Here is a 20,755-nt window from a genome sequence, read left to right as displayed (position 1 = left end):
GCAGCAACATGGATGGAGCTGGAAAAGATCATGCTTAGTGAAATAAGCCAGAAAGAAAAGGAAAAAATACCTGATGGTTTCGCTCATAGCAGGAGTATACAGGACCAGGTGAAAAAAAAAAAAAAAAGTAAGAATGAACAACTATATACCAGAGAAATTTTATGGGAGTGGAATGGGGAATGGGATCAAAAACGGTGGGGGGAGGGAAGTGCACTGGACTATGGTGATGGCACATGGGTGATTTGGTGATGGGAAGACCATGGGGATACAACTGAGATGGAAAAATGCACAAAATGTTGTAAAAATAAACTATTATATTATTAAAAAAAACAAAAGGACTGCCTCACTGCCTCATATTCAGGAATGTTAAAGTTACGGAGAAGTATTAAGGGTGACTAGACTTTCATAAATCTTCTGTATGACTAGAAAGATGGGGCCAACACAAAGAAATACCATAGACATCTAGTCTTTAGGTTCAGTATAGAGAGACCAAAATGCAAAGCAATATTTATCTGTTCTATGTGATAGCTGTTACAGGTCCTCTATACTGTTGCCATCCCCAAAACTAAACTGTGTCTTAAATTACCTTAAATTTTCCTATTTTATTTAAAACTTACCGAATCTTCTGGTGGTCTCTGGATTTTCCCCCAATCCACAGAAGGTCCCTTTTCTTGCAAAAATCTATGAAATAGCTTCCGAAATCCATCAAGGTCTTTTTTAGTATGCTATGAAAACAGAAGTTATTATTACAACTAGCAGAATGCGTATTATTTAATAAAAATAAACACATTATACATTTAAAATATATTTTAATGAAATTCTTATGCTATCAGAACTTGGAGTACAGCAGAGAATTTTTTACAATTCAATGTAAAGAGAGAGAAAAGCTAATAGTAACCACACTTAAAGAAGTAGAAACAAAAATGTTCCCCTTGTCTACCAGTATCATATAAAATGAACACCATTTGGTCAATGAGAATTCGACTTGATTCTTTTAGTCACCAGTATTTTTCTACCTCTTTAAAGTAACAATTAATATTCACACACAAAAAAAAAACACAAAATATAGCTATCCTCAAAAACATTCAATACAACTTGAAAATGAAAAGGATAAGCTATTGGTTGACTGGAATAAAAGAAAAGTCACCTGCCTATTCTGGGAAATCTATTACAGCTGTCAAAGTATCATTGTTCTATTAGGACTGACTCTTTGAAAAAGACATCCAGGATAGATGGTTGATAAACTTACAATTCTAACTGAATATTGGAACCCATTTCTCTACCCAGTGATATCAAGAGAGAAAAAAATAAAGTATAACATTCTTCTGATACTTACAGACTTTAGAAACTTTCTAGAGGAAAAAATGTTTTTTAATGAGCAAATGTTGAAAATCCTTAATCATTAAGCAATCCTAATTTTTTTATATTATTACACTTGTGCTTATGTCAGGCTGAATGCTCAGTAGTAATAAATTAGCATGTAAGTAGAGGAAAGCAAAGAACACTGTAGAGTCCTTACCTCATACTCATGTGATGGTGCTGTGGTGAGAATTTTTTCTAGTTCCTTCTTCACAGATAATTCTAACTCTTGTCGGATAACTTCTTGGAACTGAGAAGCACCATCTTGAGACATTGCTATGCTGAGATCTTAAAACAAAAATATAAAACCACCAACTGAAAAATCATAAAGACACAAATATTTGGTAAGCCACAAATGATTTCTGTCTAGTGTTAAAGCCTATGGAATGAGCCCAACCCTAAGGCCCCATTTTAGCAGTTAAATAATTAGGACAATTATAATCATAGGAGCTCAAATTTGAAAGTCTGGCCCATCTGTATGTTTTAATCATGTATCTGAAACATTCACACTTTGGGGACAGGTAGAAATAAAATAGTAAATCTTCACGAGCATATACTTTACTCTCTACTAGTATTTCCCTCCTACCATCAAAACTAGAGAAAAATGAAAACTGGGATAACGCTTTACAGAACAGACCCTCATGGAACGCCTATCTCATGAGAGGCCTGAAGGATCTGGCAGCTGAAGCAAAGATTCTTCCCTTCTTCAGGACAGATAAAAAGTTTCAGGAATCCTATCCATCTTAGTTTCATATTCCTTACTAAAGAATCCCTTGAGAGATACCGGAATTCCAAGGTGCCTCTACTTTCCCGACATCAAAATTTTCACTTTAAAAGGAGAAGGGCACAGGGCTGCATCTCTGCTTCTCATTTCCAATGAAGCCAATCTGGTCTGTGTGAGACAAGACTATCAGGACGTTTGGTATTAGCTGTGCATCTCTGTGTCAGGTGGATCTCACTAAAGGTGTCAGAAATGCTTATAGAAGAAAACAAACAGAAACTAGAAAAATACAGAAAAGAAGAAAAGAGCCTCTGCACTTTAGGGGAAAAAAAATGCCACATATGTTGTTTTACACACTTTACTATCAAGACAGTAATTATCCTGTCCGTTTCTTATAAAATAAGGTACAGATTACTCACTCCCTTTTCTCCTCAATATCTAAGTTAACCTATTTTTATAAATGTATCTTTTGAAGATTTTTTTTAAAGATTTATTTATTTATGCATACAGAACTGGGGTACAGGCCAGAGGTGCAGGAGGAGTGAAAGGATTCACAGAGATAGAGTAGGAAGCAGAACAGGCCGACTGATAAGTAACTGATGAGGGGAGCAGTGGGAGGGTCAGGAGAGGTCTGCCGTGCCATGTGGTCACCTCTGGGACAGGCGCGGTTCGAACTCATGCAGAAGTGGCTTTAGCTTCTTAGTGCTGTGCTTTAACCTGCTGCGCCACCAAAGAGGGCCCTGAAGATTATTTTTAAACATTTCATTTAATAATTATTTCTTCAAAATATTCATTAACAGAATCATATTCCAATTAGGCTAAAAACTCCCATAAATTCTTTCATTTGTTATCTGGGCAGAAGAAAATATTTATACAGATGGAATTAAAACCAACATAATATTTTTAACTACTTTGAGAAATAAAATTAATACATGATATAACTCCCGAGGCAATTTATTTGATGTACACAGCCTCTCTCAAATATCTAAACAGTTCTTAAAGTGTTAACAAATGAGATTATTTAACAAAGATCTTTTAAAAATTCTTTTTTACACATTAAAATCCAAGAGAAAAAGTCTCAGAAAACCTGGTGACACGAAACCCTAGTCCTAAAATGGTCGTATTCTAACTGTGCCCTCTTTATTGGCATAAGACTGCCACACAACAAAATTTATGGATTCCAGTAAAACTATCAAAGTGATGCAAACTGTGGTTCATAAATAACTTCTTTGTGAGCTAAGTAACACATATGTGTGTATATTCTATAAACAACCTAAAGATGCTTCCACTAGCGAGTAGCAATTTGATTATAACCTGTAAAAGCCTAACAGTAAGTGTGTTAGCATAATTATGATAAGATACTCAGACACTCACACAGAGCATTTTTAACTACAGTTAATGTGACAACCACACACAGTAACCCACTAGCAGATTTAATTGTCATTTAAAATTTATCACAGATTATAAGTCACCCACTCTGCATCCCAATGCACACCTAAATTCCTCTTCCTGAATTTTCAACTCCCATATTTATGGCCTACAAAATAATTTAGAAAAAACTCAACTAAGTATAAAATCTCTAAGTTAAAGCATACATGAACTAGTTGATTCTCTATGTCAGAGACTGACAGAAATAGATAAAAAAAATTAACTACATGACTTTTGAGTAAGTTTTTTGTTAGACTCAAGACTTGGTACCCTGTTGCCGCAGCTACACCCTAAAGGGAGGCATTCAAGTCACCTTCCAAAAAGTTAGTCCAGGAAATGTTTAACTTACTTATATTCTGGGCAAATGCCAATATGAAATGAAAGTAAAGGTCGCCGCAAAGTTTAAAAATAACTTTAATAGCTGTTTGAGATTTATATAAATGAAAAATCAAAGAAAAAGAAAAAAATTAGAGACTTCTGAAACAATAGCCTATCGTTTTAGGTTGCAACACATAGATTGTCATCAGGATCCAACTTATTAAGCCAAAATAAGAAAGGCTGGTGGAAAGACTCACATGTAATATCACATGTGAGCTTTGCCAGCTACAGAAGTCCAATTTTCCCATATGAGTTTGAAAAAACATGCACAGATTTAAACTCAGGTTGTGACAAATATCCCTAACCTTTATTCCTACCATGTTTGATAAAGCACCAAATGCAAACAAAAACAATTTTGTCTTCCTTCGAACCCCTTTACAGATATTAACAAACAGCTTATGCAACAAAAGAACATTATAAGGAACCCATAACCTCTTCCACTACATTCCACTACTTTTTCCTTCCCCTTCCCTGAGCAAAAATGTTACTATGATTTTAGTAATTAATGAATAAGGGAAGCGTTTAGGGAAAAAGGGGATATTCAAGAACAAAGATGTATGCCTCATCAAGATGAGCTTCTTTAACCTCTACCTTTGTACCAGACACAAACTAAAGAGGCCATTCCCTGTGCAGTAACCTCTTACCTATCCATTTGGATCTTTTTTTTTTTTCCATTTGGATTTTTTTAAGCAAGGTCTGACATTGCTGGTAGGAAAAGAAGTCAGGCCTTAGAGGCTTTCTTAGACCTTACATTCTCAGGTTACACTTCTGGCAAGGACAACTGTGTTTCTAAAGAAAGGTCAATTAAAGAACCCCTGAATGATGGGAGATTTCTAACATTCTAAAATGTCTTATCCTCACTTCCTAGCAATAAAGAATTGATCTTTTTTTTTTTTTTTTTTTTTTTTTTACTGAATTCAGATAGAGAATGGTTTAGGAACCAAATGTTTCATTACCTCAGCCATAAAATATTTTTAGAGATGAGAGGGAGCTTTTAATCTACTCTCATCATTTTACAGATGAGGAAACTGAAGTTGAAAGAGGGACTTATGTAAGGTCACAAGATAAGCTAATGCTGGAGTCCAGAAGCAAAGCCAGTTTATTCAGAGCCACATCCTACCACAATGAGGTGCTCATTTTTCCTCCTCTTTAATCACTGGCACAAAGTCCCTAAATAACATTCTCCTCCAAAAGCATGACTTCTATGCCCAAAAGGACAGAATGATACTCCCCAACTGGATAAAAGCCAGCTTATCAGAATTATCTTGGATGACAATCACAATTTAGTTTATTTGTGATAGAATAGAAATTAACTTTTTTTAGAAGTCTTCCCCCACACCACCTCAATTTCCAAATTCTTCCTTGTTTACAAGAACTAAAATTTCAACACCATGAACTTTCCCTTATCCAAATGGGGAAAAACAAGCAAAAAAAAAATGAAAAAGAGAGCAATAGAATCAACAGGTAAGTGACATTCAATCTAACAAGTGTTTTCATCTTAATTCAGGTATTATATTTCTTCCATTTCAGTAATTAGATGTATACATGATACCCTTCCCTGATATCCTTATACAGGTATAAACAATTCACATTCTAAAGTGAAAAGTTAGCTTCACAGTACATAGGCCATCAAAAGGCTACAGAAAGAATATCAAGTGCAGTAACAAGGAGATCATCTTCCAGGCCCCCTCCTATCACTCACTAGTTCTGACAGTCCCAACCTTCCTTGGAAATACATTGAGAGGTATCCAAAGTCAGAGAATTGGAGAGCTCACTTGATCTTTAAATAGGATTAGACTGTGGTCCACCTAAGTATAAAACTCCAAGAATGTTGTGGCAATTGGAAATAACCATGAATAGAGATAATGGCATACATTGAGTAGATTTATGACCATTTAAATAGCTTTTGGGCTTGACTGTAGTCCTTTCTATTATTTGTTAATATTCTTTTAGAAAAGTTCTTCTTTGGGTTAGAGCATTCAAAATTTTCCTACTTCTTCTCCTACCTCCATAGCCAGACTTCAATTTCAAAATGGGCTCTTCCTTTTTTCTCTTACTCCTTGGTTTCCAAAGATTCTTACCCCAGACTGTCTCTCCACTCAGTTATTCCCTCACCAATCTCCTCATTGATATCAAATATGTTCTTACTATCCTGATCTCTTTCAGAGCTCAAGGCTCACATTCCCTACTACCATGTAGATCTTTTGCTCTTAGATACCCAAATGAGTGCCTCAAATTCAACATATCCAAAACAAAACCATCTAAATTTATCTTCCTTCCCTTCTATGCTCTCCATGGCATTAACTCTGTCTTAGTCCCTCCTAAGTGACCTAGAAATCATAATCACAAATTGGGCTCTTCCCTCACATTACATCCAATCTAATACCAAGTTTCTTAATTAAAACAAAATTCCATTAATCTCTTCCATTCCCAAAGCTGTTGCCTTATTTTCCCTTTCCTAGTCGTGAAGGGCAACAGCTTTCTAACCAGTCTGCCATGTCACTCCGAGCTGGTGGTACCAAGGAATAGACTGGTCTCCCGAGGTTGCAACCCAATCATATCACTTCTCTTCCTCATTTGAAATAAATACAAATTCCTTAGGAAGGCAAGTCTTACAAGCCAAGCTAAAGTACTTTTATGAGTAGCCAAGCAAATGAAAGTCCTAAAGCAGAAAGCCTAAAGGCTACAATTTCCTACTCCATTTGTGACATTTCAGTAGTGCTTCTAAAACTTTAATGTGCATAGATAACCTGAAGGGCTTGTTAAAACAGATTCTTGGGCAAACTTCCAGAGATTGTGACTCAGTGGACATGGAGTACAAGAGAATATTAATTTCTTATAAATCAATGTTGTATCACTTTGAGTAGCTCTGACACAGATTGTATTCCATTTATCTTAGTATGTTCTTAGCCATGATTCTTGTTTTTCTTCCTATCCCAATCTACTCTGTCACCTAGCATCTATTCCGAAACCATGTGTTTCATAAATGGCATGAGGCCCAGATTGGTTGAAAGCCTTCCCAGTTATTGCTTTAAGCATGAAATATACTGATTCTAGCCAGAGAACCATTTTGGTATATAATATGCCAAAGAACTTTGGAAAAAGGCATCTGTCACTGAAAAAAGAGACACATGAGAACAAATAGTACCTTTAGCACCACTGGACTTAATAGTACCCACCCCTCATTTCCAATTTCTTCTACTACTTAGTGACCTTGAGGGAAACTGACCCAAGATGAGACAAATGTGTCAGAGAATAGAACAAAAAGGATGGGTGCAGTGTTTGTACTATTAACCAACTAACCAACCCGAAACACCCCACTTCACAATTCATATGATCCAATTCCCTAATTTTTAAAGACACCTGAGTGTCTCATAATGTTTGCTCCATTAAATTAAAACATCATGACTATTATAAGATTGTTCCAAAGCACACATTTCAAGTGGGCCCAGTTGTGAATTACAAAATCATGAGAATCATTCCAACCTCTAGGAAACCTCCCTGATTCTTGGATGCCAAATTTCAAATTCTGTAACATAAGTAGCTTCTGCCATTTGTGGGGTGGGATTCCTACTCTTTTAAGTGGGAGCTTCTGCACATTCAAAGAGGCTTTCCTTTTTACAGCAATCCTTCCATGTGCAAGTTTTAACTACTTCTGATTCCTCAATTTGTGCTCTGGTGTGTCTGTAACCTTTAACTCCCCACCTCACCCCACCCACACACACACCCCCATCTACTTCACCGCATGAAACAGGATAGGTACCCCATAATCTGTAAATAAGTTAAAGATGAAGATTTATTAAATTCTCATGTAATTCTCATATATATTGACCAGATACTTACATGTAATTTGTCAGAGTTCAGTTCAAATGTAATCTCCTCCCTGAAATCTTTTAAATAAGCTTGTCTAGTTTCCATATGGTAGATCCCTGTACCTCTACTAGAACATCATCATAACACTTAAAAAAAATATATTCAATGTCTGTCTTACCCAACAGATTATAATCTAAGAATATATTGTGTCTATTTTGTTCACCACTATCTCCCCGCTGCTTAACACAACTCGACAGAGCTTGAGGCAGTACTAAAGTAATGTTTTAAAAATGAACGTGTAAGAGTCTATTACTATCCAGCTATGTGCTGACTAGAAGAAGTAGAATCTAGTCTAATTTCAGACAAGACAAAACCAGAAACATTTAAGAACCATGATTTCTAATCATGGGGAGGCAGGACTAAGAAAAGTTAAGAATTATGCCTAACATACTTCAAGTCCCTAAGGCTTCTTAAGCAGAAGGGATAAAGTCGAAGAAACTCCAAAGTGGTGGGCAGTTTAACAAAATGAAATCTTAAATTTCTTTCAATTTTTATCATCTTTAATAAGTGTAATACAATGTTTTCACTAACTTTAGAGATTAAAAATACTGGAAATTTTCATATTTAGATTTATTATAGGGCCTCCCTGGTAACATAGAGGCTAAGTCTCAGTGTTACCACCACTAAGCCCTGAGTTCATACCCAGCCAGGTTGCTAACCCACATATAGTGCAGTAGACCTCTCCTTTCTTGCCTATTGCTCCTTTCAGTAGGGTAGTTCAGTAAGTCCATCTGTTCTACTCCTCACCTTATTTCTGGTGAATCCTCTCACACCAACCACTCCCTACACTTCTGGCCCAGTTCTTCTATGCAAAGAAAAAATTAAATTTATTTTAGTTTAGGAAATGTAACACATGCCATTCAATCATATAAGAAAAATCAATTATTTGATACAATTTTGTATCTTTTCTTATTAAAGTTAATAGATTATTATAGATTGTAAACTACAGTATGAATGCTCACATTTACACAGATTTTTAAACAACTCAGCTTTACCTACATGTAAATACTTAACAAATGCTTTTTAATAACAAAATAAAAAGATATTAGGCTGTTAAGAATTGTTTAATCCTAAATATCCAGAGTTACTTGCTAATCAAGATGTGTGTTAGTCAATTCATTACTTTAAAAAAATTGTTAAAATTTATACATAAAGCAGGCTTAATAATAATCATACAAGAGTAGTTCTTAAAGTCTCAAAAACAAAGAAAGAAATCACTGAAAAACAGAAAAGAGATATGTCAACTAGTTAAGATCACTTAGCATTAAAGAAAGTATGCCAAGGCACCTTTATTGCTCATTGGCTGAGAGAAAAGGGATAAAATGTAAAAATCACCATCAAGGAAAAAAAATTACTTTGCAGACCAGCCCTGTAATTTGAATGAAGGTGTCCTGAGATGCTGGCTTGCCTAAGGACACAGTGGCAATGTGGAGTTAGAATCCAAGCCCTGCTGCCTGAGGTCCAGCTTCTCCATCCTGAAGGACAGTGCTTCTCCTCTCCCCCCCCACCCCGCCGTCCCCCCACCTCCACTTCAGTGTTTACAAGGTTTAGCATCTCTAAGTGTGTAACACTAAATCTGAATGAAAACCTTCAGAAACCCAAATATGCCTATTATGTGAGGTCATTATATGAAGTTAGAACTATCAGAAAATGCATTCTCGTATGCTTTTCAACTTTTCCTTTTATATTGTTTTCTAGGCAATGAATTAAAAAAAAACAAAAAAGCTTTTATGTGCTCTATAAATATTATCAATGCTAATGTTAAAACAGCACATATTATTTTATTTTCCCACACTCTTTGGAAGTTCTAAAATTCTAGGCAGAGTTGTAAAATAAATGAAACATCACATCAGCCTCTGCCAGAGCCAACAACCAGCGGAATACACCAACTCCAGTCACCTTATCTGCAGGTTTCTGGAGCTAAGGAGCAATTGGAGCAATTGTTAAAGGCAGCAATCCCCCAATCCCCTAAAATAGTATTTTTAGAATTTAGTGATTAGCAAGAAGTAGACTAAACATATATGCTATTTCATGTTCATAAGTACAACGAATAATGGATACAAATGAAAGATACAAACGAAATCACGGAGGAAATATTTTAGAAAGTGAAATTTTGTGGTTAAGTTAACTAAGATAACAAGGCCAACTTTTCCATGGTTCTGCAAAACAATCCTTAATTGTCAAGATGGTCTGGGGCACAATCGATTTCATTTGGCAATGACTGAAAAAATAAACAATGAGACTGTTGGCAGAGGCAGAATTTGAGCCCTACACAATTACTTTGCAACAAATTAAAGGAGATGCCTGCATCAGAAATCAAGAGAGCTGGGAAACAGCTTTCAAATGGATTTTATCATCCCCTTTCTCACATATAAACCCAACAACAAAAAATATATAGTTAAATTTTCATTCAAAAGCTTAGGAAACCAACTTTCAAAGAAATCAGATTTTACAAACAGAAAGATGCAAGCCCAGTCAATGAATTACTGAGATTTAAGAAATATGGTTCCAACTAACAGTCACTATGACTCAGATAATCAACTAAGTTACCCATAACCAAAATGTTCACAATTCAAACACTATAACACAAAATTGAAAATACAATGTTTTGGAAAACAAACTACAGGCTGTCAAAGTAAACTAGTTCTTAAAAAAAAACTCCAGTTTTTCCAGATCCCAAACAGCCAAAAGGGTGGTAAGTGAATCATATTTCCTCATTCACTAACTACCAAACTCATCTCCCACCAGTTTTATTTTAATATTGGTGGGATCTTCTCCATTGGTGGGTATAAGTTTTGGATATCAAGAAAAAAAGCATTACATAAAGTTAGTACACTCAACTCTTCACATCTATTTTTATAGATAATCCAGAGATAATCTGATTTTCAAATATTTGTTTATATTAATTTTTCAGTAATAGATTAATTTTTCAGTAATATATAGATATCCAACTTTCTGGAACTCCTAATACATGCACTTATGGTTCCCAGAAGGCAGAAGGCTATCAAAGCAGACCTTTAAAAACCTTTAAAGTGATTCAGAGCTGTTTAGTATAGGGTCAGGTATTTATCCCTGCCCCAACTGGTTAAACTCTAAAGCAATAAGTACACAGAGTACCCTTGCTGACCTAAAATTTACCTTAAATTCAATAATATTATTCGCATAATAAAATCCCTGTCCAAGAAGGGTGCTTAGCTGCCATTTTCTGATCATAAAATCCATGCAGAAGCCCAAATTCTAATCATTCTACCCTGCCAGAACCTTACCCAAATATTGATAGTTCTATAAAATTCCCAACCCCCTTTAGGAAGAAAGACAGTGCTTTGAGATCAACCTCATGTCCCCTTGCTTGATTAAGTAATAAAATTCTTTACCGTAAAGCTCCAACTGGCTCTGGTCAAACGGATGATACACACCAAACAGTGAATGTTTGAGTTAGTAATACTTCCCAAAATCAGCACATACAATCTTGGAAACTGGAAAACTACCATGTAATTATTTTAGCGAGAATATTTTCATTATTAGGTCAACTAATGTCCCTCACACAAGTATCTCATTTTTTTTTATTTTTTTAAAGATTTATTTATTATTCATATGGAACTGGGGTAAAGGCCAGAGATGTGGAGGATGAGAGGATTCACCAGAGACAGAGTGGGAAGCAGAACAGGCAGATCCACGAAGTATACTGCTGAGGGGAGCAGCGGGTGGGTCAGGAGAGGTCTGCCTCGCCATGTGAAGCTCCTCTGGGGCAGGCTGGAATCGAACTCATGTGGAAGTGGCTTTAGCTTCTTAGTGCTGTGCTTTAACCCGCTGCGCCACCAGGGAGGGCCAGTATCTCTTTATTTTAACTAAAATTACTATCATTCACAACTTTCTATGAAAATAAAATAATATATACACACAGAGAGACTGGTCTCTGTGAAAATATCACAAAACACCTAATGTCCAAATTAACATCTAATAAAGATAAATACCAGATGATTTTCACTTGTGTGGAATACAGAAGAACATCAAAACTGAACCAAGAAATATTAACATCTTAGAGTAATTCCCTTTCAAAGTTATTTTTTAGTTTATCTCTTGAATATTAAATTGACACTTAGGAGTAGTATGCCAGTTAGTATTTCTTATTTCTCTAATGTTTCTTCTCAATTTCTTTTTCCACCATAGGTTTTCACAAATAAAAATTACCATCTTAGGAGGAGAAAGACCCAGTTATCAAGAGCAAATGCAAGGGGCTCCCAATTGGTGCAACATTTGTGGTAACTACATTATCATTGATAATAAGAGAACTCTCCTTTTTTAAGAGAGTATTCCTTATTTGGGATTTTCCTGCAATTTTCTCATGACTAGAAATAAGTTATGCTTGTATACGCAACACTATGTAGGTAATGTTATATCCATTTCAGGATTCCACACCTAGTGGTACATAGTGACACTTGATGGTGATACTAACTTTGAGTTTTCTATTCTCTCCACCGTAAAGTTACTATTCCTTTCCCCAGCAATTAATAAGTCTATAGTAAAATATTTTTAGTTTTTCATTTTCTATTATATATGTGTGTGTGTGTGTGTGTATTTTTTTTTTTAAGATTTATTTATTTACAGAACTGGGCTACAGGTCAGAGGTGTGGTGGGTGAGAGGATTCACCAGAGACAGAGTGGGGAGCAGAACAAGCAGACTGACAAAGTACACTGCTTAGGTTAGCAGTGGGCGGGTCAGAAGGGCTTTGCCACTCCATGTGGGTCAGCTACCTGGTGGGGGATCGACCTTGTGTTGCAGTGGCTTTGGAGAGCTTCATAATACGATGCTTTAACCTGTTGTACCACCAGGGAAAGCCCTCACTTTCTATTTTTAACTATGACTCCATTTTAATTACCACCCCCCCTTTTTACACATAAGCCCAATTTTTGTTAACATCTTTTAAGAACATCAGTCAATGCTTCATTATTCCTAGTCCTGCCACATACCACAATCCCCTTGGCTAAAAGCATCTTAGTCATCTAAATAATCAGCAACAGGCTAAATTTGGTCTTCAGTTTTGAGAAGAACCAGGCATCAGAATACTTCTCCCTGTATTCATTTGAGACCTCTTCAGTTATAATTAGCTCAGCTAATCCTCCCTGGCTAGCTACCATCTACCAAAAGGAATCACAAAAAGTGATAAAAAAAGAAAATTCCAACAGATGGGGAAATTGACAGGCCTCAAATATTTTAGTGACACAGGTTCTCAAATGCCTTCGCATGAAATATGAAAGTACCTCAATTTAAGAACTTTAAGGGTCATTTTACATAATTTAGATAGATAATGGCCTATTAAAAAGCTTTAAGTGCTTCTAGTATTACAGTATAAGCATATGACATGGCTTTAGCTCACTGAATGTCAACCATCCTTGTATCAGCTATAAATTTCAAATCATGTAAGGAGACGAACCCACCACTCTCAGAACTTTTAAAAGTGATACTCCAAGTGATACCAACTGAAAAACCTAACAAAAAATAATTAAATCTTCTTATAACCCTTAATCCATTTGATTGTGACAAAGGAATCCCTTCCCATTTAGGTAGTGCTACATTTGTAAGTGGGAGCCCTACAACAACCCCTAGGATAGAGAAAACTAGCAACTGGAAAAATAATTTCACAGTCAAGCAGAAGGTGATTTGAGGCCAGAATATACAGGCCAGGAAATTTATGTATCAGCTTTGGTATTTTTTTAAAAAGTCTTTCTTTGAGTCCCTGAAGTGTCTGAGAAATAAAGACTTGACAGATGCCTCTAAAAGCTGGTCCTTCTTTTGGAGAACTCTCCTACCTATTGACATACTTTTATTAGTTGAACATTTCTATCTAATAGTTTATGGCCAAAGTGCTTGAGAATGAAGTAGCCACCTTTTCTATAAAGTATATTGCTAAATGCGGGAGAAATTTCAAGCTAAGTAACAACCTCAAGTTCCAGGACATTAAAAAACACTTGTACATAGCACAAAGGTATAAAATCCAGATCTTCTGAACTTCAGGTGTCCAATATAAGAGATACAGAGAAATCCCACAAAATAACAATGTACATATAAAGTGCTCAAAAATTTTTTTGCTGACTGGACTGAAACAAAACCAACTAGTTATTGGCATTACTATCCAAACTTCCCCTGCATCCCACCACCTACCATTTTTTTTTTTCCAAACATAAACCACCACCTTGAATACCAAACCTGAAGTAGGAAAATAAATATATGTCTTGTTTCAGTTTATTTGTGTTGATTATATGTGATTATACTTATGGTGGCAATGCTATCTGAAATGCCACCATCAATTTAAGAAAGTAAAAATTGACTGGCCATCTAATATATAACCAGTATATTCACATAATCCATTTCAGTTTATAAGCATAAGCATTAGGACCCAATGTTTATATAAGTAGAAAGGGAGGCTCAGAAAAAGTATGTGATTCAGATCAGCTGTTAGTAACAGGATTTAAACCTAAATCCATACCTTTCTATCTTAACATTTATGTAATCTAAAAGCTGTCAAAAAATTTACACCAACAATGTATGCTGCCTACTGAAAGTGCATAGAAAGTGCAGTTTCTCATTTGTCAGAATGACACAACATTCACCACTTTAACATACTATTAATTCTCCCAGAGATATACAGTTGCCCACAGGAAACACATAGTCTGCTTGGAACATAATTCACTTAGATACGTTTTTAAAATAACCAGCAACTAAAGGTATTGGAAAGGACATGGGTTTTAGACATTTATAGATGAATTTTTAAAGCTCACTTAGCTGCAAGTTTTGGGTAAGACACTAACTTTCCTCAGCTGTGAGGTCATGATGACAAATACCTCTCCCAGCACTTGTGAAACTTAAAAGAGATAACAAAAATTAGAGACCTAATATTGGGTCAATCTTTTCTCTATTGAGTGACCTGAGTTCAGTGTTAGTGACCAGATATATATTAATGAGTGCTACAGCAAAGATCAAACAATTTGATTTGCTACAAAAACTTTCAAAACAAAAATCCTGACTCATACTTAGTCTGTGGAAATAGCAAATCTTCACCAACAAGGTTAATTAACAGAGTTAAACAGATACAGGGCTTATACTTTTAGTACATTTAAACAGTAGAAACACCAATAAATTAAAATTTTTGTGAGGAGAGGGTTCATCTTTTTGTGCAAAACTGATAATTTTAAAGGAAAACTATTATTTAAAGTAAACATGGATGGCAACTAAATGGAATGCAATATTCTGGATTGAATCATGGGACTGAGTAAACCTGTAGTTAGTTAACAGTAGTGTGCCTATAATAATTTCTCAGTTTTGAAAAATGTGCAGCTTGTTTTTATAAACCATATTATTCCAAAATTAGAAAAGCTTACTTTTTTTAGGAAGGATGACAAGAGAAACTAATAATACACAACAAACGAATGATAGCAACTCATAAATACTGCCATTTTGATATTGAATCTATGCAGTCAGTTAATCATTAACAGCAATAACTGATATCAAACAGTGCCTTTGCAGGCTACTCTAAAGCATAACTACAAGAAACACCTGGCGTTTAATAAAATCCTCAACTTTTATGACTTGTCTACTTTTCATTAGCATATTCTTGCAAAACTAGCTTTCTGGCAATTGTTTTGTTGTCACTGTTGGAAAACCAGCACATTTCTATTCTTGAGCAAAGAGAATAGAGGCAACACCTCAATACATACAAAGTTTGAAAGTTTATATGCACATACACTTGAAAGTCTCATGACAAGTGGCATTATTAGCTTAATGCTTAAATCAAGCGTGTCACATTGGTTTCCTTACCAAGGTAGAAAGTCAGATCTTCTTTAAGTAATACAAAACTCGAAAAAAAGTTAGTAAAGTGAGGTAAAATTATTAGTGCATTTTTACCTCCAAGGTCACATGATGGCCAATACTGAAACAACTTTTTTTTTAAGTACATCTACATTTGTTGAGACCGTATTGAGAATACATTAAGTGGCTGTGAACTTTACTAGCTGTGTGTTCAGCAATACGGTTGAAACTTTCATACTCTGGGGTCTGCAAGGGTTTTATTGCATACCAGAAGGCAAATTCTATGTACAAACTGATGGCAGGGGTTTAAAGTAGCACCAATTTCAATGTGTACACTGTTCACATACACATAAACTCACTGTTCTGTTGAACTCAGCTGTGAAGCATTTGCTACTTCCTTTTAAATATAGAATTTAGAGGGCGATTTTTCAAATTACAAAGAAATCTTAATAATCATCACAGATTTCAAAATAATCATCACAGATTTCACAGCAATGCAGCAAAGTCATTTTTCCTGCCGAAATGACCTCCAGCTCTACAAGCTACTCCCGGTTTCGCAATAAAGGAATCTGAGACTCAAACCACGTACACACAAACCCCGAGTAGAAGCCGAGAACACTAAAGCTTCGTCCAACTGCCCTGGCAAAACCCACCTGCCTTCCCTCAATCCTCCCTGTTCTCCAGTCCGTGCACACAGCACCTTGAAATCCATGAGGAAAAGAGGACAGGAATTATCAACAGCCAAATCCCTGGGGTCTTATCGTTTACACCCACTATCCTAAGAAGTCAAAGAGCTACTAATCTGATTTTAGGGAGGGAGAACTAAACCCAGAAGAACACAGGCTATAGGTATCTGAAAGGCCAACCTCTAAGCAGCGCAGACGTCAATTTAAACAAACAAACAAGGTTTTTCAAGTAGTATCTCAAATGAACATTTCCACTTCCAAACCACCCACCAACCGCCTGACTGTCAGTACCCAACGTCGGTTGAGGCAACACAAAATATAAGAAGACTCGTCTTACCTTGTACAAATCTTGACATTTTAGGGCTTTATTAAAGTACTCCTGTTTTTTAATTTGTAGGGGAATCACTCTATAGGGCAGGTCTCTCTTCCTCCCCTTCTTTAACAATCGAAGTGTTCTTTCTCCTATCTTTAGCCACTTAAGAGAGCATTTATTCAAAGCGACTAAAGCGCTCTTGGAAAAAACAAAAAAACCCAAAACCAAAACCCACCCTGGAAAAGCGCCCCCACTTCCAAAAGACAAAAACTTGGTGCAAGTGAGTATGTTTGAACTCCTGCCTACACTGCGCCCAAACACCGGCTGAAGACTCCGGAAAAGGTAAAAACCACACGAACTTAAATTTCTTCAATGAAAGAGGCGGATCTACAGCGGCTATTTCACCGCCCCCTCCCCACCCCGCCCCAGTCCCCACGCCCTCGGGGCTGGACTGCAGCAAGTACTGATGGGCCGCACCCCCAGCTCCCCCTCCCGGGCACTGCCGTCCAGTCTCTGGCCAGTTCTCCGGGGAACGCGAGTCAACAGCTGCCCCTAACCAAATAGGGGTGGAGGAGGCGTGAGAGGCCCGCCAAAGGGGGCAATGCAACCCTTTTTACCAGCCCATAAATATCCTGGAACTGGGAGGCGCTACGAATTGGTGCGCAGACCGTCTGGGGCCTTCTGGCCGAGAGAGGCAAAACCTGGCGGCGGCTATCCTCCGAGAGGAGCCGAAGGCCACAACGCCCCTCCCCCGCAGCCGGCACTAAAGAACCACCCTCCAGGGGTGGACCGTGGATGGCCAGAGCCCGAGGGGCAGGAGCTAGGGAGGGCCCGACCCTCACACTCATTCTAGTCCTCCGGCCCCGCGCTCTCCCAGACCCCAAATTCGGCCTCTGGGGCCACACAGCGGGTCCACGAGATCCGTTCTACACACCGCAGAGACAAACACTAACCCAGGAGGTAGCAGGGAACCCAATCCGCCCCCACCCCTCCCTCAACCGCCACCGCGACCCACCTTCCTCCTCTTCTTCTAGCAGCTGGGAAATTGGGGGAGCTTATGTCTGCCCAGGAAGAAGGCTCACAGGCTGAAAGACTACCACCTCCGTGGCACCCTTCTCCCTTCTCACATGCACACCGTGAAGCCCTCCTGGCGGTCGCAGCCCAGCAGCTGATCGCCCTCCGCCCACCTGGCTGCTGGTTCCCTACACCCAAAACCCCCACTTTCTCCTAAACACGTCCCCTCCCCCTCCATTTGGAGCATCCCCCCTCAATGCGGAAATGTCCCCGCCGCGTAGACTGACAGGAGTAGCCGCCAGTCAGGAACCGACGCGGACGCAGGGTCTGGCCAATAAGATGCGCCGAGGTGGCAGTGGGCGGAGCTTTGAGGCCCAAGGGAGCGTGCGGAGGTGGGCGCGGAGCCAGGATGGGATCCCGCGCGTGGGAGCTACTGCTGAGGCGGCGGCGCGGCGGGGATGTCTTACTAGTAAAACTCCCAGTTTTCCACAGCTACTTCCTCCAGGAGGAGAAACTGAAGCAGCAGTGACTGTTTTTGCAGTCTGTAAATTGTGTCGATTTACCAGAGGTTGACGATAGACTCGTAGAGGGCGCTCCCCAGGACAGTTACCAGAACAGCCCAGCTCGTCTCAGCAGCCACAAACTCACCTCACCTTACCGCGGCTGGGGAGGGTGCAGGTGCACTGAGCGAGGAGTAAGCAGTGAAATGTGTGGGCCCCTCTAACAGGAGGTGGTGTTGAGAGGGTGCAAGAAAATGGTAACATTTCCCCAGCATCACCGCCCCCTTCCCTGGGGTCCTGTTGCTGTAGAGATGCCTGCTGTGATGTGTTCATTTTTCTGAGTGGAAGTGACTCCAGTTACCCCTCAAGAGATGCCTACCTTTCATTAGACTCCTGAAGTCAACAAGGAAGGAGGATGTTTGCATCCTCTTGGCAGTGGCGTGGAGACACGAGAGGCCCAGAGTGCTCAACCCCGCCTGGTATTGCCAACCCCAGCTACTGCCAGTGCGTTCGTCTCACACTTGACGTTGACCCTTGGTGGCTCCGTCATCGACGTCAGGACGTAAGGATGGTTGGCGTCCTCTGGTACCTCTAGACCATTTGTGGGAGGAGCGGCAGAGGTTTGGGGCAACGCTAATCAAACCAGGTAAAGTGGAAACTTCTAGATGACATTTTTAATAAAATAATTTCTGATGCCACATATGCACATGGAAATGGGTACAAGTAACGTAGAAACGCCCAGTGGTTCATTTGTTATACTAGAGAATGATCAACCTTCTACTTTAGCTCTTCTGTGAAACCCCAAAAGAGGACACCCAGAATCCTCTTGGCTATGAAACCAATTTCCCCAAGTAAAACCAAAAAGCTAGATGTCTACGTTTAATAACCACAGCGCCTTCACATCCTTATATACAGTAGAGAAGATGTTCAACATTAAACAAGCAGTTACCCCTCAAGAGATGCCTACCTTTCAATAGACTCCTGAAGTCGACAAGGAAGGAGGATGTTTGCAACCTCTTGGCAGTGGCGTAGGGACAGCGAGAGGCCCAGGGTGCCCAACCCCATCAGTGTTAATACCAAAACGAAATACCACCTAAAGATGTGGGTCCTATTGGGCTGCTTACCTTGCAAAAGAAAAAGAGTTATGAAGAGTCTTTAATTACGCAAGGTTTTTGCAAGGATAGCCAATTATTTTCTACCTTCACAGATTAAAGAAAAGAATATAAACTTCAGAGCATTTGGAAATTCTGCCATCTTGACCTTATCAGTGATTAAATATTGAAATGTGATAGCAAAGGATGTTGCACATTTGCTGCCTAAAGAAAACACTGACAAAAACCAGTCTTCGGTGCTTAAGACTAAACCACTGCAAGCCTGGCTCCTAGAGAAGCAGCATTCCAGAGGCTTTATTCACAAGTATTGCTTACAAATTATCTCCTGTAAAATGAAATCTCTTCATATAGTGACTTAAATTTAGATTCTGAACTTCCAAACATTAGCTTCTAGAAACAGTGACACTTGGCAGATCACATGGGAGAGAGAGGAGAAAGACAATCATGGCCATAGAACAGTGTCAAGTCCTCTTAGAAGGCAGTTGCCTATTTCCTTATTGAGTTAAAAATTTTACTACCTGAAAAATGGGTCTTTTTCTGTATTTAATCCTCTTTTTTCATTATGAAACAAAGACTAAACGGTTACATTCTTTAGGACTTCAAAGTACAAGGCAGGAACAATATAGCTAACTAAGTACAGGCAGCAGTTTCTGAACCTTACCAGATGATCCAGGTTGGACAAAGCAGAGCCTTTGCTTAAATTGAGGCCCAAGATTGGGGGAGGGAGTGATCCCAGAGATCAGGGTCCACCAACAGGAATTCCAGACTTCTATTGTCTATTGTCTGAAGAAAACCATTTTCTTCTTCATGTGTAAACTATTTCAAGTAGCCAGTGAATTTCAACCAAGTCAACATTTTTTTGCCCCTAAACTAATTCCCTTTTTTAGCCCCTGGTTCTCAAAACCTACGTAACACCATTTCCTTTATCTAGGCAGTGAATTTGAGTTTATCTCCTATAGCTTGTCAATTAATCAGTATTAAAGCTCATTTCTCAAAGACCTAGTGTCATTATCTAATCTATGTCCATTGGGTAGAGAGAACCTCATTGCTAATAGTAGTTAATAACACACTGCAATGGAATTTTCCAACGTGCTTTATGGTGATATAATTTGAAATATATAACATGGATAGCCAGATTTATAGGTTAAACCTTTGCAGTAACTTGGGTAGGATCTAAAAGAGGATGAAAAAGGGGTTTAGGAAAGAGTGCATTTGCAAGAATGAGCTGAAATAAAATGGATTGATTAGAAACCAATTTTTTTCTAGTCCTACATGCTATCATTCAAGGATGATATAAATTATGACTTTATCATTCCTAATTCTACATAGAAACATGAGAAGATTTAGTTTATTTACTCAGTTCTTTGTCCTGGGGTATGTATCATTACCATATCTTTGTCTTTTGATAGAAGCATTCCATTAACAATAACCGTATTTCTGAACATTCCTTTTGGTGTGGTTTTTGATTTCGCAGTTGGCCATGTCTTATGAATAGCAAGCAACTCTACAAGAATATACTGAATGATAGACTTAGTACCATTAAATTTTTTTAACTTGCAATATT

The 20,755-nt window shown here is 38.1% G+C and overlaps 1 protein-coding gene across 3 annotated transcripts in view; it reads right to left on the bottom strand.

Annotated features, from left to right (window-relative positions):
- Nucleotides 1-17,816, bottom strand: part of UGP2 (UDP-glucose pyrophosphorylase 2) — a 44,635-nt gene extending 26,819 nt beyond the window's left edge. The window contains exons 1-4 of one of the 3 annotated variants that reach the window (XM_012731567.1): nt 17,581-17,816; nt 1,520-1,647; nt 618-725; nt 71-82 (exon numbers count right to left, since the gene is read on the bottom strand). In XM_012731567.1, coding sequence (XP_012587021.1) covers nt 71-82; nt 618-725; nt 1,520-1,633 — 234 coding nt within the window. In that variant the 5' untranslated portion in view covers nt 1,634-1,647; nt 17,581-17,816. Of the gene's footprint in view, nt 1-70; nt 83-617; nt 726-1,519; nt 1,648-16,589; nt 16,934-17,580 lie in introns of those variants that run through there. The other 2 variants (XM_012731566.1, XM_004691443.2) reach the window with 2 other exon arrangements.
- Nucleotides 17,817-20,755: the final 2,939 nt, after the last annotated feature.

The sequence above is a fragment of the Condylura cristata genome, unplaced genomic scaffold (genome assembly GCF_000260355.1).
Source record: "Condylura cristata isolate star-nosed mole 26May11 unplaced genomic scaffold, ConCri1.0 scaffold00031, whole genome shotgun sequence".
In the NCBI taxonomy this organism is placed as follows: Eukaryota; Metazoa; Chordata; class Mammalia; order Eulipotyphla; family Talpidae; genus Condylura; species Condylura cristata.
This window is presented reverse-complemented; position numbering and strand designations above follow the sequence as displayed.